The 24785-nt window shown below is 34.6% G+C and overlaps 2 protein-coding genes and 1 long non-coding RNA gene across 6 annotated transcripts in view; 2 read left to right on the top strand and 1 right to left on the bottom strand.

The window, feature by feature from the left end:
* LOC129239440 (breast carcinoma-amplified sequence 3 homolog) overlaps positions 1–6664 on the top strand; it is a 28551-nt gene extending 21887 nt beyond the window's left edge. For 2 of the 4 annotated variants that reach the window (XM_054874920.1, XM_054874921.1), the window contains exon 8: positions 1582–6664. In XM_054874920.1, coding sequence (XP_054730895.1) covers positions 1582–4886 — 3305 coding nt within the window. In that variant the 3' untranslated portion in view covers positions 4887–6664. The remainder of the gene's footprint in view (positions 1–1581) is intronic. The other 2 variants (XM_054874922.1, XM_054874923.1) reach the window with 2 other exon arrangements.
* Positions 6665–19725: 13061 nt separating this feature from the next.
* On the bottom strand, positions 19726–20173 carry LOC129239055 (uncharacterized). Its single transcript, XR_008581821.1, has 3 exons — positions 20107–20173; positions 19960–19986; positions 19726–19899 (listed from the first exon to the last, which is right to left on the bottom strand). It is a non-coding gene; the product is annotated as an uncharacterized LOC129239055 (long non-coding RNA).
* Positions 20096–23179, top strand: LOC129239053 (scoloptoxin SSD14). The gene is made up of 7 exons (XM_054874330.1): positions 20096–20235; positions 20447–20611; positions 20742–20953; positions 21073–21469; positions 21527–21946; positions 22320–22560; positions 22622–23179. The coding sequence occupies exons 1-7, from the start codon at positions 20138–20140 to the stop codon at positions 22904–22906; spliced, it is 1818 nt and encodes a 605-aa protein (XP_054730305.1). The 5' UTR covers positions 20096–20137; the 3' UTR covers positions 22907–23179.
* The last annotated feature ends 1606 nt before the right edge of the window (positions 23180–24785 follow it).

Genomic DNA, 24785 nt, shown 5'->3' with positions numbered 1-24785 from the left:
TTTGTACTAAAAACTTAACATATAAGGTTCACATTTCTGCTATTTATCTGTCCATGGCTGTATAATACTCCCCAAATAGTAATAGGAGTCCCCATCTTTGAGCTCAGCGTTACTGATTTGAAATTTATGTGCAGTTAGTGTTTACACGCATCACCTTTATTTTGGCAATGTTTATTTTTAGTCCTACTTCTGCGGCTGTTTGTACTACCAGCGTTAGTTTTTTTGACATGCTTCCAAAAGTGTGAGCCATAAGACAAATATCGTCAGCGTAATCAAGATCTTCGAGCCGTCCATTTAGTCCCCATATTATTCCGTTAGTTTCGCGTGTAGCCTTGCTCATCAATCTTGAATCTGTTGTAGATGGATTATAATTTATTCTGCATGCATACTATTACATAATTATAAAGATTTACATATATATTTACAATTTCACAGAAAATATTCGTGCATTCCTCATGCTAATAATGCAAAAGAAAAGCAATTTTCCTTAATAACCTAACACAGGCTTTTCGTAAACTATATCAATATAACTAGCAAGTTTGCACTACAATTAACTTTTACTTGCATGTGAAGGAGATTTCTGATTCGAATTGTCTAATGCCAGGTTCTATAGAATTAAGAATCCATACACTATCATATATATCTTATAACCGATAATCAATCACGCATTCGAATGCTACTAGCGATGCCTCACTGTATCTTTCAATACGTTGTGCTCTGCTGCTACAGCTGATATTTCGTATTCGCCATGAAAATTTCATTCCTCTGCAAGCTGCTTTTTCTGTTCCCATTCTCCTATAATTGTGATATTTGCCCAGCCGATGGTTTTCCTATTCCGATATTGAAGAGTTCCCTTCTCTATAAACTACAACTTTACTTTGGAAAAATATAAGACATTGAAAGAGAAAATGAGACAAAAAAGCCAAAGGCAGGTATTCGAGAAAGATCCACAACTATGTAAATATATCAAGTGGAATTACTAAAATGTTAAAATATGTATTTTTTTATTTTTTTATTTACACCAATAATACTCTTAATAGAGCTGAATGCCTGCTAAACAAGTTAGTTTATAGTGTGCTGGTTTCAAGCGTGACACCGGAGAATAGCTTAAACAAATTGGCATGGAGTCTATTATTAATCTGCATTTAATTTTAGTATTAGTTCCTTAATACTTGCTTACACACATCTTTCATTTACATCCGCATCTATTTTTAAAATGGCTTGTTTGAATAAAGGATCACTTTTAAATAGCTTTGTTTTTGAATTGCATTACTTTGAAACTAGTTTCTGCAAAAATTACTTTTTTCTTAATCACACCTCGACCAGTTCAAATTTAATTAAGGCTCTACATATTTTGCAAGAAACTTATTCTTTTGTCACAAATCTAAAAAACGAAAACGTAAAAAGCTAATTTTGAATATTGCAAATGATTTTCTATAACAGTGGGTTAAGGGTTTATATGCAGATACTACAGCACCGTGAATATTAATTTACAAAGAAAAATGCCTTTGGCTTTTTGTTAATACTTCTTTCTCACAATATGTTTTGTTTTTCTTCTCTTTCTCTGTCTTTCTATTGAAGGTCGATTAGCCTCTGAGGTTGCTTCGTCTGATAGTGTTTCCTTCTATGATGCCCGCACAGATCCCGATAATGGTGATGATGATTCCGATCTCAGCCCGAAAGCGATGGCTCCATATCCTTCCTCTTTCGCCACGACATCAGAATCACTGACTACAAAGAGTACTTGGGATTTAGATTCTGATGTCGATTGCGACCAAAATAAGACGACGGCTCGCTTATTTTCAAATTCAATTAAGAGACAATCTGAAATATCTAAACCTTCTACAGCTTCAGTAGAGAACGTGGTAAACCCTCTGGGAACTGTAACGACTGTGATTTCAGGTATTTCGACTGAGGTGAAAAAAGACATTCTGGACGAAGTTGTGTCGCAATTAGCTGCCGAAGAATGTATTATACATGAGAATTGTGATGAGTCTCTATTTCGTCCTGTGGTGGCTATATTCTGCGACGACAAAGAACGCAAATTAGAAGAGGAGGCAGCCTTTGAGAATAAAGAATTTTGTAAGCCACCGGAACTAATCAAAAATAAACTTGTCGTTCCAGTTATAGCAAAGGAGGTAGATGCCGAATTAATCAAAAGAGAAAAAATTCAGAAGAGTGGAAAAATAACACAAAATTTGAAGACACTAAATGATCCTTCACGGCAAAATGAGAAGCCAATCGCCAACGTATTAACTAATGAAATTGACAAAAATCAGCAAAAAGAAAAATGTAGCGTTAAGCAAATGCATAAAGAATCGTCATCAAGTAGAAGCCATTTTCCAGAAACTAAAATCAAGACAACGGATCACGGTAAGGATACGAATAAATGTTCCACTACGGAAGATTTAAGCATTAAAGTAAGAGATAATGAAACCAAAAAAAGCTTTAAAAACATCCCATCCTTGGAAGAAGAAGCAATAGAATTCAAAAGAATGACCCCTTTACCTGTAATAAAGAATCGAAGCCAACCAGCTCTTTCGGATGTTAAAATAAGCAATAAGCCTGAAATTACAAAATTGGATAAAAAAAATCGTGACGAATCTAAAAAGTTTGAAATTGAAAAGATGAAACATACAGAATCCAATCCTGAGGTTCATGAAAATAAAATCAATGAGTCACCTCAAAGTTTAACGTTGTCAAAATCAATAGAATCCTCAGAGACGTTAAATCCACCAGAACTGCACACAAAATTAAATACAGTTTGTAAAACAAAACATTCCGTTAACACTTCTCAGCAAAAGACAAAAAAAGTGTTGGAAATGGAAAATAATGTTAAAAGCATAGACAAGTCAGACAATCTTTCAGATAATCTCGTTACAAAGAGCGTTTATTCAAGTGAAGAGACAAATTTAAAGTCTGAAAATCAAATGGAAGATACAACTACGAACGAGAGCGCTCACAGAAATGCGAAAACGGATATTCAGAAAAAATGTTCGCTAAGCGACGTGCCGTCGTCTTTAGATGCGAAACCAGCAGCTAAAGAAAACGATAAGAATTTCGATGGTGAGAGGATATATACTATTAAAATCATTGACACAACCGAAGCAAAGAAGCAAAATGACCCAGCAAAAATCAAAGCAGTTGAAAATAAAACTTTGCAGGACGTAAACAACAAACAGAACAAACACAAAAAAGTTGATTCAAAATCAAGTCCTGCTGTTGTTATATCGCCCAAAAAAGGATCAACAAAAGAGCAAAGAGACTCAAATAAAACTTCAAATACACAGCCAGAATTTGGTAATTTAAGCGACGCTGTATTGGAAAGTACCAAAGTTGTTAGTAGTAAATCCAAAAATATGAAATCGAAATTAGCCTTTGAGAATACTGTAGTGTCTTGTTCAGCTGAAGCTACACCAATGATTTATAAATATTCAATTGCAAAGGACTCGGTTGATGGAGTTAAGAAAAGTGATAACAGAAAGTCCGAACAAGACGTAAATTATGATGCCATCAATGATGAGAAAAAAGAATTGCCTTCGTTGAATGCGAAATCTGAAAGTTTTCCTAGCGCACAGCTCGATATGCCTATGAATTCGGTATGGAAAATTGTAAGTAGTGCCCCTAGAGTACAGCCAAACATTGAAACTGTTGATAATTACCCAAATTTGGGAGCTATTGGCAAAAATAAAAAGGCAGTTAAAAATAAGGAGAGCATAACAGAGCACACCGAAAGTAACAGAAAAAGTGAAGATAAATGGTCTCCGAGTTTCGAAGGATTTTCTGCACTGCAACCACTGGAATCTCTGCCTCCTTTACCAACTTTAGAGCCCTTAGACATGTCGCCCTATTCAACTCTATTAAAAGAAAAAAACACTAAACTGCCTACAAAAGCCAAAGATAATTTAGCAGAGCAATTGAGTTTGATTAACTTTGATAGTCCATTGCAAGAAAATCCAAGACATGATCGAAAATTGCCACCAGCGCTCACTCAACAAAATTTAATTTTCGCTTTATGCGGATCGTTGCACTACGAAAATGATAATGTCAGCGATGATGATAAACCACCAACAGAACATCACATAACAACAAATTCGGGGATTGGAGAGCAGTCAACAGCGGAATATAAGTTGCTTAACGAGAACGAGGAACAATATTTAAGTTTGGAGCAAAGTTCCCAAGAGACTAATACAACCAACACAGCCACAACAAATGAAAAATGTTCAAGCTCAGCAAATTCTTCTGCGTCAGAGGAAATAATTGTAATTGAAGAGAAAAAACTAAGCAAGAAGCAGCGTCGGAAGAGGCAACAAGTAGAGTCACGTAAGCAGCAGGAAGAGTCCGTGACTCGCGACGATGATGAAGAGTTGCGCCCATTAATTGGTATGACAGATTCTCATTTAGAAGCTGTAGCAGCAAGTAATAGTAATGTGCCATCTTCGTCGTTATCTAGTTTAAACAGTAAAGATGTTCAAAAGCGAAATAGTAGTATCTTAAAACCAATCAAAGTTGCAAGTGCTTCGCCGCTAGCCCATTCTACAACTACTACAACGGACAGCGAAGGCCCGATTCCTGTTACTACTTCTGACGACAATATTTTCATCTTACCATCGTGTACAGCAGTTACTAACGCACCCATGAAACAGAAAACAAAGAGACTGGAACATAAAATAAATCTTATGGCTGCGATTGATGCTGCCACATCATCCTCAACATCTTCGGCCGAAGAAAGTAACATGGAAACGGAGAGCCGCAGAACCGTTTCTGATCCGGAAATACCTATTCCTGGAATAAGCACGTCGCAGGCTCAAGCAACTGCAACCAACGGCAGTTTAGTTACACCGTTATGTACAACAAAGAAGAAAACAAAACGCCGTAAAAGATAAGAATTAGCCCTCTGCTTGTTTTGTATCTCTTGTGTAGTGATTACATATTATTTTTATATTGTATACTACACTGGCAATAGTAGTAGAGATAGAGTTTTAGTCACTGGTGGTGCTTAACAGGTATCAAAATCGATATAACAGGAAAAAGAAAACAAAAATGCTAAAAACACTTATTTGGTTCAATTTTTTTTCAAAGGTTCAATCACCTTTATTGTATAATTTACGATTTCAATCACACAAACGAGCCTGCTTATATCGACACAATGTACAATAAGCCTAATAAACAGAAAGAAAATTTACATAATAGCGTAATTCCATACAAAATTTCATAAATCCCAATAAATCCTGAAAAGAACCATAAAAAAATGCACTTATAAGTTTATAAATATTGGACTAACGGAAATATAGAAGTTTTATATAAAAAATTGGAAAAAAATAAAAATATTAAATTAGAAACATAATCGGCAAATTAATTTAGAGAGATCGGAAGCACCAACTAAAATACTTTGTAAATTTGTCAAAAATGTTAAGTATGATAATTGATAATTTTGGTTTTATTAATATAGTTTAGTACCGCTTTCTGCGTGTTGCAACGGAAAGTCATCGACACTTTGTTTAGTTATTTGAATCGCGATATCCTAAAAAATATAAATGTATAACTATCCAGTATATTTGTATGACAATTTTTTAGTTACTCTACAACAATTGTGTACCAATCAATAATACATATATATATATACATATATATGTACATATATATATATATATATATAGATGTCCGCTTTAACATGTTTTGTACTTGTTTTGATTTCCCTGACAGTTAATAAAATGTTCAAGTCGCAAATAAAGAATATATAAAAAGGAATAAAAGTTGTAAATAGGTTAATCCAATGTAATATTAAACTGACTTTATTAAATCACAAATATTATAAATAAAAATAAATTTAAGTTCGTTCTTATTGAGAACGTTGAACGTCATCTAAATTATGTAGAACCTCTATCTAGAATGTATTTTAAAGCAACTGTGTTGAAATGCAAATTGCTTCCTGTCTCAGTGTACATTGGGCGTACTCTATTACTTTCCGCTAAGGGATATAAGGCGATATCGGCTGCAACTTAAATTGATCATCATAAAGTCTTTAACAGCGGGAATTGGCGATTACTTAGAGAAAACGTATTTAGAAATAGCTTACGGTTTTTCTCGACTTAAAATACGCTGAACATTTCCGAGTAAAGTCGTAATGCTTGGCCTGGTCTATATTCCTTCTATTTGGGATAGCGCAACTGCTTCGATTAAATAATAACCTTGAATTTTGGGAGTTTTTCGAGCTATAGCAAATTGTGACCTTGTAATATTTTGTTCAATATTTTATTATAGTTTGGTCACAACAGGTCACAACTGGCTTGAAAACGGCTTTATATATGCATAGATGTGATTATCTAAATTATTTCGTATGCTTGCATATGGAACGACTCATTAAGCACAAGCATCTACATAACACATGGGCTGAAAAGTGCCGGGCCTAACAAAGAAAACACACAACTTCAAAGTTAGCTTTATTCATCAACGTAATTTCCATCAAGAAGAACGCAATCATTCCAGCGCCCCTCTAACATTTCAACACCACTTTTGTAGAACGATTTATCTTTTGCCTCAAAATTGGCCTCAGTTTCAGCGATCTCTTTATTCGAGCGAAATATCTTACCGGCGAGCATTTTTTTAAGTTTGCGAACAACCAGTCGTCGCTTGGAGCCAAATCTGGCGAACTAGTGCCTGTGTAAGGCCTGTGACTTTTTAGCCCATGTGTTATATTTTGAGTGATTTACTTTCATGAGTGTTTCAAGCAAACTTTAATTCATTCTTTCAACACTAGTCTGATTGCAGATCCGACTGAAGGCGGCAAATATGCAGACACTTCATATTATAAAAAGATTTAGCGGACAAAAACTGTCAATAAAGGTTCAACGCACTCACTGTAATGTGGCTTTAAAGTTTCCTACCTTATAAATAAAGTGTTCGATGTGAAATTCAAGCAATTCGCAAGCACTTTTAATATTTCACGCGCGCAAAACTATAACAAACCAGGAAAGAAAAATCGCTAATTATTTATCATAATTTATGGAGTTCAAATACAGATACTAATCAAAACACTTACTTTATTTTTCGCGATTGTGACAAGGTCAGGTCCGTTGCCAAAACCAAACAAAAGGAGGAGAATTTACATGTTTGTGAAAATTTAGTGATTGGCTTGGCAATGTTGTGATCTTTGAGATTTAAATTAACAAACGAATGGAAACGATGTGCCGCGTGATTGTGAAAGCACAATTGACAAGCACGGATGTCGCCGTGGCAAGAAAGTATGTATAATTTTTGTATTTGGTTGTTTCCATTACTTTCGCCTACTCTTCTTCTTCACAAACAAGTAAATGCCCTTCCTATTGTTTGTTTGTTCATGGAGCCTGACGACACAGCGAATTCGTAAGACGCAACCTTGTATGCTATAATTCCTTGGTACTAATGGAATGTCGTCTGGTTAGATTCTGATGAATTTGAAGAAATTTCCCGATTAGCGTTACATTCTCATTTGACGGCTAACATGCCACGCGCAGGTATAGAAATTTCGAAAATTCGCTATCGACATGTTGAGCGTCTTTGCGTACGAATGATTGTGATTCTCTGAATGCAAATGCATGTACCAGTCTGATGGATATTATGTTTTATACACCATTTGTTAAAATAAGACCATCAGAGCTTTTACAGTATTCATTTCAAAATCAAATAAAAATATCTATTAATAAAAACCTAGTAATAGTAATGGTCTCCTAGTTAAGTCCAACAACACTTGGACTTTCTTGACAGCAATCGGAAATATAAAGCAAAATAGAATAGTTTCAGATAAAACGTAAATCGAAAGCAATCATTTAAATGCGCGGATTGCCATTTTAATTTTTTTTATCTTTACTGTTGTAGTGAAGATATTCGAAATTTTTTTTTTCTGTCTGGAATTTTCAGCTTTTTGCTCCAAGTAAACGAAAAAGAAAAATAAAATACGGAAACTGATGTCGGAAAATTGTTTCTTATGGAGCTTTTTGTAACTATCCGCTTACTTCCAATATCAAGTGAAGAAAGTTTTATGAAATATTTATTGAGAATTTTGGTTTGACGTACATATATATAATATTTTATATACTTCTACTCAGCACTTGCCATTATTTGGTTTTATTGGTTTCATTATTGTGGTCTATTAAACCTGTCTATTAAACGAAAATTTTTGAAATTTGAATGTATGTATGTATGTGCAATATACGGACGCATTCGATTTTATTATGTGAATTCTTATGCTTGTATGCTCTTCTCACTTTTAGGCTTGGTTGCTGTAACCACTGTCTCTCGAGACAACAATGTTGACATGACCGACCAAAACAAAAGTGTAAGTGCCAAAAATTCAGATCTCAGTGGAGTAGAGCAGCAAGTAGCCCTGCAAAAGCAACAAAAATTAAGAAAACCAGAAGTCAAATCAGAAAAGGAATACGTGAAATTTGCATCTATAAATCCTCACAATTGTGAGCTCATCAGAAGTAAAGCGGCTGCCGATATGTTTGGCGCTTCCAATCGCACCAACATTAGCAACACCAGCTCGAACATTTCGGATACCCATTTTACAGGAAGTGGATGTGGTGAACAGAATACAATTATTAACATCGACTTTTACGATGACCAAATAAGTGTTAGCAGCATTCCTTCATCTACATCCCCCTCGTTAAGTTTAAATGATATTCTAGATACCAATCTAATGCACTTTCCACCAGGTGAAGACAATGTGGACGATGCGAGTAGTGGCATATTTGGAGACATTGACGGTCATTTTGAAGACAAAAATAGAGTCGGAGCAAATAGTGATAGCTCTTTGTGAGAGTTACTGAAGCGCCATTCACGTGTAGGAGCGACAGTTTTGAGTGGTAGTTCTTATTTGAGCAAGATTTATAGAAATATTTTTAACAACTCAACATCGAAGTAGACAAGTAGAGAAGTAGAGCAGTTTTGGTGAATGCCTATAAGGATGAGCTCAAAGAATTGTATGCTCGAGTTTTTTCGGCTTCAACCGAAATTATCAGAGTGACTACGATAGTACATTAGGGACTAGAGAAATCAAATCATAGCTGTGTGAACTCAATTTTTACTACGAGTTTTCACAGAGGACTGGAATTTTCGATGTAGTTGGTGATTGAGCTGATTATTCATAATCGTATGTACATATGTAATCAACTCCTAATAGCATGTACAACCGCTATCTAATAAATCAAAACATATAGAGAGAGGGGCTTTTAAACACTGATCTTAATGAAGGGGGTTTTGCTTAACAGAGGAAGTAAATATTATATAAACTAGATTTAGCCTTATAAAAATGCTTAAAGATATTAATAAAAATACTTTTTTTGTACTGAACTGAACACTATTTTAGTCTTTGTTGCTCTTCTCCTTCTAAGTTCTTGAAAAAAACTTTAACATTAGGATATTTTCTATATAAAATGTAAGGGGAAACCGTGTCAACCCAATTTCGACACTTATCTTCATACTTCGATAGGCATAAAATTAAAAAAATTATAGTTCAAATTCCAAACGCTAGCGAAACAGTTCATTTATTTACTAAACTTTAAACTCCAAAGTTTTAACATTTGTCTTATTCTAAATATATTATTCCGGGAATGACTGAGGGAGCCCTGGTATTCCCACTATGTTTTTAAGCTTTTTCGAAATATGATGCCGGTTGGCTTAATGAAGGAGAATTTTATATTAGCCAGTTCGTCAGTTTTTCCTGCTTGAAGTTTAGGTTTTTAGCAGTGCAGTCTACAATCTACAAAAACCACAAACACACCATAGAGTAATGTAGCATGCGAAACTATATTAAGTTTTTAAGTATATTCCCTCTGAAAAATCGGTAATGAGTTAATTAATGAAACTCTTCAAAATTTGAATTAATTCTTAAGATTTGCATTTAATATGTTTTACGTAAAAACTTACGAGACACAGAATTTCCCTAGGACAATACCAAAGAATGGGAGAGTGACACTAAAAATAATTTGATAGAATGTTATTGTCTTATTTATTATACATATCTTACCTTGATCCACTTTTAAATGATTTTGTCTTAACCTTTACCCCAAACTTCTCCCACGCATTCACGGAGTTGAAAAGTGTACGGTGGATGGCGTGCTTTCACCATACTAAGTATGGGCAGCTTGTGGGAGATCATAGGCTTATACTGATAAAGGATTTGCAAGGTATTAATATTCATCACAGTTGCTTAGGCTGGAACATGGATATCTATGTATGCATGTGGGTAAATTAGCGTTTTTTGTAGTCTGTAAAAGTATAGCTCTAAGTGCTGCAATGTCACCGAGTACACACTTATGCTATTTAACTGATATTTTCATGTTAATTTTAAGTATGCAAATATTTTCCTTATAGCGAGTTGTTTAATGATTTAGTAGTTGCTCTAGTAAATAACATTTTATATGGCCTTACATGTATGTACTATGCATTTTGCTCTAATAACTCATTATTCTGTAACACATAAGCATGTGGGATAGACGTTTCGCCAGAACAGATATGTATGTACATATGTACATTTTTCTTATTTCCATTTATCTTTTATAAGACGTTTATTGTATTTGGTTGGCACATTATACTCGTATTGACTAGTGAATTTTTTTATTCGAAAAATGATGAATGTCTTCCCTTGGATACCCGAAATCTTATATTGAGTGTCAATCAACTGATATATGTATGTACTTTAGTAATACATTTGAAATGGCTATTCATTTCGAAAACTTGGAGTTTCATTTTAATTCAGCCGGTACAGCTTAGTAGAGTGCCGTGTGGGCTTCGTATATTCAAGAATAATTTTATTCTCTAAATATGTGTATGTATGTATATTATGCCATATTATACACCGTACTGTTTACGATAATACTTGCAACTAAAAACAAACAATATGCAAATATTAAATATAGTTCGTAAGACTTTTAAAAACCCTTAATAGCATTATTAATTAGTATGACGTTTTTTACTTTTTCTACGGTAATACAGAAATACATATAACTATACGAAATGATTAATATGTTTAAATAACTCTGTTTACATTCATTTGATTTGTGATATTACACAATATTTTTGTATTTCCTACGGGCCAAAATACATGCAATACATTTGTAATAAAGTATTTGAAAAGGTGGCGATCAAAGCACATTGCACAGGTAGCATCAGTAGAGCAGCAGATTTGATTTTTTTTAATTTGAAATTGTAATTTTTTTTTCAAATTACTCTTAACTGTCAATATTTTCTTTATAGTTCTCACATTCTTAGTGCCAAACAAAAGGGCAAAAACAAAGTACATTTCCTTTGTGGTTTTTGCTCTGCTGCTACTGCCTGTTCAATGTGCCTTGGTACCGATCATCTTTCAACTATCAAATAATAAAAGTGTGGGAAAAATGAAATGAGAAATAAATCATAAACACCTCAGCCGTAATGCCGTGATATTTAAATTTTTACATAGATACAAATAATACGAATTGTACTTTGTATTTATGCATGAATAAACAAAAGAATTAAGACACAAATTTTTTAATGGTGTAGAGCCAGAAGTTTGATTCAATATTTTTATGCTAAAATCGTAGATCCATAATGTTAATATCATTTCGGAGTATAATTTGTTTGCTTACAAAAACTATTATTTACAAACAATATATATATGTATGTATATAAATATTTTGTCATATTGAACACAAAAACCTATAAATGACTATACTTAAATATACGTGGTAGTTTTTAAGGAATAAATCTAATTTTTTAATCGTTACATTCTGTCAGAAACAACTATTGGAAGATAAAATTACAGTGGTTATTAGATTTGGTGTTACATTCTGGCTGAGTTAAATACTGAATGGAACTTGAACAAATACTTCAAACGGAGGACTCGGTTTGCGCATTTGCCTACAATTTTGGTAACTCCTTATATTTATAGCAGAGAATGAATGCCCTATGATCGGCAGAAACTGTGACAACCAAGGATCATCGCGCTTAGGAAAGAAACGAAGATTTTTTTCAGCGCATACGATAATTCTAGCAAACACTCAACGGTTTGAGATAAATATAAAAAATGCATATGCAAACAAGACAATTTTAATGCAATTATGTGTTAAAATTTTCAAAACAAGTCTTTATCTATAATACAAAAAAAAAAAAATAAATTCGGGTTTTTTGCCAAAAATATGAAATGAAATTTTGTTTGATTTTAGCTGCATACATTTTTCGATTGAGTCATTGTAAAAACTAGTTTGTTCAAATGGATTCGGTTTTGAATTTGTGCGGATGGGTTCAAGTTTAACCGTTAAACGGAGCATAATAATGAAAGGGTTAAAGAACCGTAAATCTAATAAAGGGTGATCAGATTGGAGGTACTTTTTCCAATAGGTTTTTTTTGACAGTTCACGCGTGACTACTGTCAAACTAAATACATATTTTTTTCAGTAATCATTAACATTTTATCATGGAAAAACTTATGCCCTCACAACGTTAAGAAATCGTACAATTGTATTACGAAAATCGACGATCTGTGAAAATTGTTCCTCGCGCGCTCAAGCCAACTTATAGTGTACAGCGATGAGGCCCATTTTTTGTTTAATGGGCAATGAGCAAAATTGTCGTATTTGGGTTGAAGGCTCAATAACAATAATTACATCCATTGAAAACAACAGTTTGGTGCAACATATGGGTAGGAAGAATCATCGGTTCATATTTTTTCGAAGACGAGGCTGGCGCCAATGTAACAGTGGGTGGCGAACGTTATCGCGTCGTGATAATCGACTTTTTGATGCCACAAATTGAAGCTCGTGATCCCTACAACATTTGATTCCAACAAGACGACGGACGGCGCTACTTGCAATACAGCCATACAGCCCGTGAAACAATGCGTCGTCGTTTCGGGGAGTAATTTATCTCTCGTCACGGACCAGTGGATTGACCAACAAGATCGAGTGATATCTCACTTTTGGACTTTTAAAGCAGCTTCGCTTGAGGCATTGGAAGCCATAATTACTAAAGTTATCCACAAGTCCTCCATCGAGTCGTTCCAAATTGGTGTTTACGGATGACCCGATCACGGCGCAGTTGCTGCCAACATTTGAAAGGGACTGCCGTTAAAACAAATGGTTCTACACAAAAATATAAAGGATTGCCTAATCAATTTGACTTTTCGTTGTTTTATTTCAATTGAAAATCCGACATCTCTAAAATGATCACCCTTTATAAGAATGTAACGTACAGCTAACGTACACCACCTTCCAGTAGTTAGAGCACTGCAAGTATAGACAGTATGAAATAAATAATACATATGTTATGTGACATAATTGTAATTTCCAAGGGAAAATGGGACTATCTAATGATTTTAAAGTCTCTGACAAGAATCTGGATTTTAATTGATTGCAATTTAAAATTTATAATGATATTAAGTTGGATTATTCAAATGAGTTTATGAAGGCTTACAAAATACATATTTAGTGAGCATAGTTTTTGAAAAAGAGGTATTTTTATAATTTTATAATAGCTCAGTTAGAAGGCATTTGTTTCGGTAAGCAATCGGCTGGCAATTGACGACTGTATTCTTAACTTTTACCGCACAAGTCCTGCAGAAATTTCGTCCCTCAGATAATTTATGTGTATCTTAAATCGTCGTTTATATGTATATGGCAACGTTTTATTGTTACATCTCTCCACTCTTTATACATAATGTCAGTCAAATACTTCGCTGGAACGTATGCTATGTGTTCATTCTGGTTGGGCTATAGTTCTTACTGGGCTCATCCAACTACTACCCTAAACTCAGCGAATATAAATCAAAAACTAAGCTATCCTTTCAGAGTTTGTATTATTTTTACTTATTTTTTAATCACGCATACATTTAATGATTATTTCTAAAAATAGGTATGTATCCTGGATAAAACGGAAAACACGAAAATGTAATTACGCAGATAAGTACGTAAACTGTAAACTGTTTTAGTGGCTGCCAAATGTTTGGTTTTCGTATTTTTATTTAAATAATTTTATTTTTAGAGTATCTTAGCAAGAAATTACTTTTGTTTGCCGGCAATGAAAACACGTACCCACTAATCTCTGAAAGATAGAAAGCATTCCTATTCCAATTTGTTTTCAGCAGAGCATACAACGAGAAAATCGTTCGCTTCTCGCTTATTCGCCTTTGTACTACCAAAAAATCCGAAAAAATGAAATCGGAAATAATCAAAAGGCAGAGGATGTGTTGGAGCTGTAATAATAGCGGTAGTGTTATTTTTTATGAGATGGTATTAAGCTCTGTCGGAAAATTTCTGCAACAATGCCAACGTCATGCCTTCTGTCAGTAATATGTTGACAATGTAATGGTTCATTACTAGCTAATCAAAGACAGTATAGAAGTTTTTATTTAATTAATATTACGCGGTACATACATAAATACTAAGCGGTACACAAATGCTGGAAATTATGTACTATATTTTTTACCCAAACGACATGTCTGGAAGCGCTCTTGATGCCAGATATAAATATGAGAAAACGCTTAATCAAATTTTTATGATTTAATTGGTGCACCTGATAAAGAAATTGCGGAACAATCGGACAGTCTATCAAAAGGATTGTTTTGAACAACAGTTCAAAGTTTTGACACCATATATTCATAAATATTACGAAATGATCTATAAATTTGACGACTATCAGTTCAAATAGCGAAGCTGATTTGTAAACAAAAACTAAGCTAAGCCGATAGTTTTCTGATGCTCGGCACTTATTTCGCAAATAATGGTTTTTTATGAGGAGCTTCTTTATGGCAGAAATGTATCCGGAGGTTTTGCGTTGCCTGTCGACGGGCAGCCGGTATTAACCAAAACTTTTCAATCATTTTTGGTGTTGTCATGCCCACAGCGAGCTTAGAACCCAGGCACTATCGATGGGTTGTGAAGTGATGCAGATTTTTATTTTGACCTTTACGCGCTCCATAGCCTGTCTATTTGTATACTGCAGCTGTTTAGTTCTTCCGATAGGGTGATTAATTCTGTGCCACCGTATTATGAACAGCAATATTTATCTTTTCTACTATCCTCTAAATATCGATGGGCAATGGCATCGATAGCTGCCTTTCCGAACATTAAAATAGTTTGTTGAACCAAAGCATTTTTTTTTAAATAAAGCCCACTCCTTTGGTTCTAATAAAATGGGTCCAACTTCGGCTACCGCATCCACAATGTTACTTAGTACGAGTAGAACAATATTTAAAGAAATTAAGATTTGATCTGCCTTGAATACGCTAGGCTTCTTCCTGATTCGCGCAATAACAGCTAAGCGAGTTTAATAAAGCGCGCAGTTGTTTCTTGCTCGCGCTAACCGGCGCCAGTTGCACTCCCAAGTGAAGCCAAGACCTTCTCCACCTGATCTTCTTGGGAAGCATTGGTAATGTACAAGTGGCGATATTTTTACGCGTTTAGGTGAGTAACCTTTTTATATTTTAACGCAGAAAAAATTTATAGTTCGCAGGAAAAACTGTAAATTCAATTATTTAATAATTTGAATAAATTTTCAACACAGTTTCATGATATATTCGACCAGACCTTATTACGCCCTATTGTAGGTCACTTAACAATCGAATGTGTTTTTTGCAGCGCTGTTATTTATATTGGCGCGAAATATTCCCAAATAGCGACTAAGGAGATCCATAGAAATGTGAAATTAAAATAATTAAAATATACATAACTACCTGACCCGAGCTACACCCTACATCTACAAGTAATGCAATTGTAGATACATATTCAAACGCTCAGATTTAAACATGAACCTTAGAACGACCAACAGTTGTTAATTACCTATTTCTACCAAATCAGCCATTTTGACAAGTGCGATATTTAGCTGGTAAAATATAAAAGTTAAAAGAAAAGCTTTAAATAAAATAAAATATTTCATTCTAATACTTATTTATTTATTTTTTTGGATCACCACAATTTTTACATATAGAGATGTTTTTTACAGCAAACATATATGTTTATTCATAGTTTCATTTTCATTACAAAAACCTATTTGGCAAGTTTGTCTTATATTAGAACTTTCAGGGTTGTTCAAGATGTTATTCAGGTTTTCCTGTTCTGATGGAACTTTATACTTTGCCAGTTATTTGCTGGTAAACAAGTTATCAGTCGTCACATTTCTTTCATTGTAGGATAAAAAACCCACTCAAAGGAATTGAGAACTCTCTTGTTTGCTCCTTTCCCCATTAACGGGAATCCAGTGCGTCAATCGGCATCTCGCTTTGGGTGTGGAATAATTTTTCATCGTTCGTGTTGTTTTCTCCCGGTGCGTAACAATTCTGGCTATTTTCAATGAATGAATTCCAAACATTTGATACCAAAGCAAATTAATCTGTTTGCAATCGTAAATGGATAAATTGTAAAATATCCGTAAACGCTTTTCTGTGTACATTTCAAATATATACAACAATTACCAATAACAAAATAAAAATGCATCTCAAAATGCAAAATTCTGAAAATTTGGGAAAAAACTGCAATTACATTTTTCGGGAATTCTGTTCACTGTCGCCGTAGTGGCGGCTTTAAGTAGTTACTGGCAAGTTTTCATGTTGAAGACGTTAAAAATAACGACCGGTCGAAATAAACTAGAAAATTATTAAATACATGAAATTAGAAAGTCATAATATTAACATAAAATATTAAATGAAATTTAAAGAGAAAATCTTGCGAACAATTTATACAACCTGTCATTTTGCCCGGTCGGTAGTTCTAGTGTTAATACCACTATTTTTTGCTAAGAACATAATAAAAAATAGTAAAAGTAATATATTAATAATATCAACTACTCACCATTACAAGGTCGTTCTAATAACGCAAATCATTAATTTTATTTGACAACATACATACATATTTTAATTAAGTACAAATTTTTTTACTGTTGAGATTTAAAAAAAAGACAGATATTTGGTTTCAGCAATAGTATGTAAATATGAGTGTGGGGGAAGAACTGCCACTATGAACTAAGATTTTAACCATTTTTATAAAACCACCAGTCAGTGCCCGCCTGCCTTTATATTCTTCAACACATTTCGTTAGATACCCATATCCTAAAGTCTAATTAAATTATTTTAAGAATTTAAATTTTTGTTTAAAATTAGATAACAAGACCATTAAACCAAATATCGGATTATGGCTTTTTAACTTTACACTTATATATGTATGTATATGTATGTGTGTATACATATTTTTTACAATCAATATATTTTTGTAACCGATTTCTAACTGTCGAAAAAGTAAGTGTCAACATCAGTTAAAAATATTTTTATTACCGCTTTGATTTAATGTCTATATCTCAATATTCAACTGAAATGTGTGATAAATCGATATTTTTACAATAAAATTCAGATGGCAATGTTATAAAAAATTTAATTTTGGAATATTTTTTCTAAGTATTTGCTTTGATACTTAGACATTTTTAAGAAATTATTATTTTGAAATGTTATTATTTATTAAATTTATTTAAATTAAATTATTATTATTATATATAATAATAATAAAATAATAATAATATATTATTATAAGTTTCGCACACAAACCATATACAACCATAGGCTTTTCAATGGTGTAAAAAACCAAAAATTCTTACGTTTTTATTTATTAGGTGAGCAACTAAGTTCCCGCTGTTTATCAATAGATGCCGCCAGCAGTGTGTGCTAGTCGATTGTAACATAACCTAAACGTCATAAACCAATCTTAGATATATGGTAAACAAACTGCTTCGACACATTAGTGATTTTGTTTTGGTATCATATACTGATACGCTGAATTGGAGGCATTGCTCAATGAGGATCCGTGACAAACGCAAAAAGACCTTGCTTCAGTATTAGGAGTTACCCGCCAATCCATTTCCAAGCGATTGCATGCTTTGGGAATGATTCAGAAACAGGGGACTTGAGTTCCTTATGTTAAAACCAAGGGATGTTGAACGTCGTTTTTTCGCCTGTGAACAACTGCTCCAGCGGCAAAAAAAGAAGGGGTTTCCTTATCGCATCATGAAAAAGAAAGTCATGGGGACTGCCCGGTCATGCTTCTACGTCGTCGCCTCGGCCGAATATTCACGCTACGAAAGTTATGCTATGTATTTGGTGGGACTAAGTTGGTGTTATTTATTATGAACTGTTAAAACCAAGCGATCCCCATCACTGGGGATCGGCATCGACTTCAATTGATGCGATTGAGCCGAGCACTGCGCGAGAAGCGGCCGCAATACGCGGAGAGGTATGAAAAAGTGATTCTACAGCATGACAACGGTCGGCCTCACGTTGCCAAACCCGTTAAAATCTACCAGGAAACACTGAAATGGGAAATCCTATCCCACCCGCCATATTCTCCAGATATTGCGCCGTTCATTTATCACCTGTTCCCATCGATGGCACATGGTCTAGCTGACCAGCAGTTCCATTCATATGAAGACATCAAAAAACGGCTTGATCCGTGGATAGCCTCAAAAGATAAACAGTTTTACCGCGACGGTATACGAGATCTACCAGAAAGATGGGAAAAAGTAGTAGCCAGCGATGGGCAATGCTTTCAATGATTCACTTGTAACTATTTTTTCATAATAAAGTTGTATTTTCATCAAAATTTAGTTGCGCACCTAATATATGATATATGTAGAAATTCCAAAAAATACATATTTATTTAATATTTTTGTATAAACATATTTTTGCATCATACATTTAATTAATAATCTACTTAGTTACCTCCAAATCGACTCAATTTTATATAATCAAATATTCTGAATAAAAATTGAATATTTTTAAAAGCTAACCACTTAGACGATTTTGTACAATTACAGCGAAGCGCGTTAACGAATGACTGTCACCAATAACCGGTACCAAAACGTGTACTTTCAGAATTGGTATTTCCATTAGGACGATATGAATTTTCCCCTATTCGCAGAACTTTTATTTTAAACTCTTCGCAGATAATTTAGCAAATTACGTGGCAATAAACATACAAAAAACTTTTCCAGTTGATAGCTGCATCCTTTTGCAATCGAACTACAAAAGAACGTACGAGCTCGCTTCTAATTTACCTATACAGTGGCTCACATAAGTACTTTGCATATGAAAATGATGAAGTTAAACTTTAAATTATTTCACAAACTATTAAAATTTACGGTTAATACTAAAAAACTTACGACTATTTCACTTTCCATATAAATTAACAATACCTAGCTAAAAAATGTCTAATTAATTGGCCACAAAGGTATTTTGCTTTAAATAAATCCAAGTATTTGGGACAAACACGGTTGGTGTGGGACTGTGTTTGTTGTATGGAGTTTGACATTGGTGTACCAAAAGGAAAAACAAAATATGTATATGTAACCAAGGCACATTGAACAGGTAGGTAGTGTCGGTAGAACAGCTGATTTGATTTATTTTTTATTTATTTGATCTCTAACTCAAATAACTAGATGATCTACTTTTCCGTGCTTATCACCCAATCCCTAATTAAAAAGCGAGATTTCCCATACAAAATTTCTCTCCCAAAATCTGAGATTATAAAATAATCCTAGATTATTACCATACTTTTTTACATACAATTCTGTGTTTTCTGTGACATAGATAAATAATTTTACGAATGTAAAGAGAAACGTGAAAGTAAAAACTAAATAAAATTAAACTAAATTTTTTGAAACCTCAGTAAACGTCATTTACGGATTTCCTCCAACTGTTTATTACTGGCTGTTGCGTAATTAAATTAGCTATTCCTTCTCCTTGTCTTTTCTTCACTCTTGTTGTTTTTGCTCTACTGCTATTGCTTGTTCAATGTGCCTTGCCTGTAATTATTTGTTTTTGTACTACCGCTACCGCCTTGAATCAAACCATAATTTTATTTATTAATCCAATTCACCAAGGACTCGGGTATTTTCTAACATTGGCTAATTAAAAAAACTTTCGATAATAGTTGCATTTGTTGTAGAAAATATTAAAACACTTACAGTTGACCAGAGTCTAATCGCCGCATTCTTGAAAGATATAATAAAAAATGTATGTAAATGGTAGCATTTTAAACTTAGCCACCCTTGGTCGTTTCTAGATCAACCAATTTAAAAATACGTATTATTCCTGCAATCGTACATACATACATATAAACGTCTTTATAAATGATCAAAAGTTATGTTCAGTAATTTGCCACTTGTTTCCCGAACCCCGTGGCGAAATTTGGAAGTAATTCAAATGAAATCGCCATTGCTGACAGATGAAGAGGACAAAAGGTTTACAAAAAATTTTTGGCAGAACTGTTTTATTGAAAGCCATTTTTGACAGACTCAGTACATCAAGTTTTTATTTTAAATTGTGAAATTTCTTGTATTTTGCTTCTTTCAAATTGTATCGAATTAAATCGCCGAAAATTTTGCATTTATAAAAATTTGTCAAAATTAACAAAAACAAAACACCCACACTCACAAACAATTTATATTTCAGTGAATATTGCAAAAAATACGCCATTATTTGGATAATACTATCTCTAGCCATTATTGGCATTTCATTCGGTTTGGTTTTTGGATTGAGAAATAAACAAAATGAGCCATTAAAACTGGGATATGGAGCCGTAGTATCAAATGGTGATGGTTGCGCCGACATTGGAGGGTAAATCGAAATGCATAAGACAGAATTACAGATGTGCATACATACATATTACATAATATTTATTTATTTCAATATGTGTTTAAATGTGAATTGACTGCGCCACACACATACATGCATATGTATCGTATAGCAAAATATTAAGTGACGGTGGGTCTGCAGTGGATGCGGCCATTGCGACGTTGTTGTGTGAAGGCGTTATGCTGCCTCATAGCATGGGTGTAGGTGGAGGGTTTGTTGCAACAATTTACACCAAAGAAACCGGCAAAGTGGAGACACTAATTGCGCGCGAAACTGCACCGGCTTTGTCAGATCAGAACATGTTCATCAACAAACATATAACCGGTAAGCAACATTTTGCCAAATAACATTTTAATTGATGATTTTAATCGAGTCATCGAATGCCATAAGCAGTACACATGTAGTGGTATAATGTACAAATGTATAAGTATGTATGTCCGTAGGCGCCATTTCAGCAGCTGTACCAAGCGAAATTTTCGGATATTGGCGTTTACATAGCAAATTTGGGAAGCTGCCGTGGAAGGTGTTATTCGAACCGACCATTGAATTGTGCTTTAAAGGTCTTAAAGTCTCAAAATATCTCTCAAATGTACTGACCCTGTATGCCGACCGTATACGTAACGAACCCTCAATGGCCGAAATATTTATTAATCCTGAAACGAATGATCTTTACAAAGAAGGTGAAGTAATGTATCGCCGGAAATTGGGCGAAACGTTGAGGATGGTGGCTGAAGAGGGCCCAGAGGTAATTTACAGAGGTGGCATAATTGGAAAACTACTCGTACATGATATACAAGAGATGGGTGGAATCATAACGGAGGAGGATTTGAGAAATTACGAGTGAGTACGTATCCGATTAACTGAATGTGTTCTAAGTTTACACAAGAACATCCGTAGAGTACGTTGGGAAGATTCAGTTGAAGTACATTTTGAGCGAGGTTACACCTTACATACCACTCCCTTGCCTACTAGCGGTGCTGTACTTGCCTTCATTCTCAACGTCATGGAACCGATGTACACTGCAAATGAAACTGTGTTTTGGCAGCGATTGGTCGAGACTTTCAAGCATGCATACGGGCACCGAACTTCCCTAGGCGATATACACTATGAGCCGGATGTGGCTGAAACCTATAATAATTTGCTTAGCTCCAGTTTTGCGGCCGAGAATAGAAAACTTATTTGTGATGATCGGACGTGCGCGGATTTTGCTTTCTACGGTGCAAATTTTACAAATGAAGACGACAAAGGAACGGCAAACATTGCAGTATTAGCACCAAACGGTGACGCGATCGCTATAACCAGTACGGTAAACAGTCAGTGAGTACACAGAACTCTTTAAACCCAGGCCACGATTTTCTAAAACGTAATTAGTATAAAATCATATACCTTTTCATGAATATTACACATTTACAATGTTACAATGACAAGGTTTTGATGTGTTGATTAGGCGCGACCTAAATGCTTTACAGACAAACCCGACAAACAAGCATTCTAAAAGCCTTAGTACACATATCCATATAAACGAAAGAGCTCGCATACTCTAACTTGTACAAACTGAATTTGTAGACATTCTTAAAGCCCTCATTTGTTCTCTTTTTTGACGTATCTGACAACCCTTATTAAACGTTTTAATACACGAATTAAATTTCATTATAGATTTAAATTTCAAACTTTATTTTTATTTCATAAGCTTTGGTTCCAAAGTTCGATCTCGTCAAACAGGCATAATACTTAATGACGAAATGGATGATTTCTCCACACCAGGGCTGATAAACACTTACGGGATTCCTTCCTCACCTTCAAATTATATCAAACCGGGCAAGCGTCCTATGAGCTCCACATGCCCCAGTATAGTGCTGGATCAAAATGGCGATGTGAAATTGATGATTGGCGGTGCTGGAGGATCGCGGATCACTACTTCTGTTGCTCAGGTACCACAAATTCAAAAAAATAAAGTACATATATATTCAAAATAAAGTTTTTTTCCAACAGTCCATACTACGTTATTTTATGTTGAACAATACTATACAAGAATCTCTTGACGCTGGGCGTGTACATCATCAACTGGCACCTATGCAAGTGGACGTCGAACCTGAGGTGCCAGAGTACATTAACAATTATTTGCTGAAAGTGGGACACGACATTAATTTTTTGCCTAAAGATAAAGCCTATTCTGCACTGACGGCGATCGGTCTTAAAACTGAAGAGCCCCAACCAGCTTGTGATCGTCGACGGGTAGGCAGTTGGAAAGTGGTTTACCAGCCGTTTAGTGCTTAAGAACTTACGTTGTTTGTAGTGCTCCCAAATCGTTAGTTTTTTTTAAATCGTTCAGAACGTTTTTCAAATTCAAAAGAAATGCTACGCATACAATTCAGTTTCGCGAAAAACTCACCTATCCGCAACTAAGCATAACTCGATGCATGAAATAATATTAATAGCATTTGAACACGACCTCCAAAGCACGATGATCATAAATAATTTTTTTTATTAAGCTTGTAATATGCTTTGAAATTAAAGTATTATTTTTGATAATTTTTATATATGTATAAATGTATGTATATATTTTACTTGTAATGAGAAAAATTACAGCTACTTCCTAGAATTACGAGTTTCCAGCGTAGCGGCCTACATAGGGCCGCCTATACTTAATTTTGCCCCTATCGAAACAAAAAAAATTTCATATTTAAAAACCAAACTGAAACATTAATGTGATAAAAAAGCAATCATGAATAGTATTTTTTAGTCTTTAAGATTGATTTAGAGCACCTGTTATCAGTTAGATCAGACTTACAGCTCTGTTGGTTTTACTTAGTTAGACTTAAACATAGTTTTACATAAGTTAGGCTAGCCTACCATACCAGCCTCACGTGTTAAACTCCACTTAACTTAGGACACATAGAGAACTGTAGGTTTTAGATCTCTAAGCTGTGTATTTTATTTAAATTCAGAGCAGAGAAAACTTAATCAGTATTCAGTATAGTTCAGTGAATAGAGTTGCTCTCCTAATTAAAATTCTTTATTTAAATTATATGTATGCTTTTACAAGTACTCTATTCAAAATTTAAATGACTGAAATGTTTGAGTAGGAAAAAAGGGAAGCGGCCTTTGATGTTCCGCAAGCAATTTCAAGTCGTCAAGTATGTAGTATGCACACAGAGTACGTTTTAAGTTTGAGAGAATCATGGTGAAAAGATGTTTAGAGGTGCTACCAAGAACAGACCGTTAACCGGCTCTCACCGAATTATAAAGAATCAGCTGATTAGCTGACGTAGCAGGGGTCATGACAACGGTTTGTGTACGAAAAAACTGAGAGTGTGTTGGTGATATACGAAAAAAATCCACACAATCTTCGCCCATGTTGCTTCGTTGCCGTCTGAACCATAGATGACTAGATGCGAAACTTTTTTTCTCGTGAGGGAGCTGTCAAAATGTGCATTTTTTTTTAATTTCGTCATAAAATATACTCCCAGTCAAGAGAATTCGTCAAATTGAAGGGACAAAAGTTTCCCTATCAGAAAAGAGAGTTGGCAATATTAAAAATAGTGAGTTATACCAGTTTGATGAGTTATAACTATACTCGCTAGCGGCCATGAAAATTTTTCGTCAAGCGAGCAGAGCACAAGCAGTGAGCAGAGAATCGGAAATGTAATAACCGTTATGAAACAACTTTTTCGTTAAATGTTTCCAATTGATAAATTCGAGAAAACTGTTATTTTCGGTCCCTGATCAAGACAGATATTTCGCACAACAAATTTAATTCTTGCCTCTTATTATACAGCGGGACGGCTAAAATCGGTATTGAGTGACACCAACTGCAAGAGATGGTTTTAGGGGTTACTAATACCAGATCAATAGCTTTGGCGCCACCGACGTAGCCGAATCGGTTGGGAGAGCGTAGGTTCGAGTCTCCGTACATATCCGGAAGATTTTGGGATCTGTCCACGTTGGTAACAGCAATGTATCAATGTATGAGCTTTACGACCACATAGACATAGTGCAGCGAATAAAGATTAAGCGTATTCGATAACTGGGTCATGTCGTCTGAATGGATGCAAACGCTTCGGCTCTGAAAGTATTCGATGGTGGTAGCAGAAGGACTTGACTTCACTTGGTGTTTCCAACTGGCGCCGGTTAGCATGAGAAAGAAACGACTGAC

Source organism: Anastrepha obliqua, chromosome 2 (genome assembly GCF_027943255.1).
Source record: "Anastrepha obliqua isolate idAnaObli1 chromosome 2, idAnaObli1_1.0, whole genome shotgun sequence".
NCBI lineage: Eukaryota > Metazoa > Arthropoda > Insecta > Diptera > Tephritidae > Anastrepha > Anastrepha obliqua.
This window is presented reverse-complemented; position numbering and strand designations above follow the sequence as displayed.

Bases quoted from the DNA above. Each gene is read 5' to 3' on its own strand.
- LOC129239053 (XM_054874330.1), top strand. From the start codon at position 20,138: ATGTTCAGTAATTTGCCACTTGTTTCCCGAACCCCGTGGCGAAATTTG. The intron at 20,236-20,446 runs GTTTACAAAAAA...TTTATATTTCAG, and splicing joins ACAGATGAAGAGGACAAAAG to TGAATATTGCAAAAAATACG. The intron at 20,612-20,741 runs GTAAATCGAAAT...TGTATCGTATAG, and splicing joins GGTTGCGCCGACATTGGAGG to CAAAATATTAAGTGACGGTG.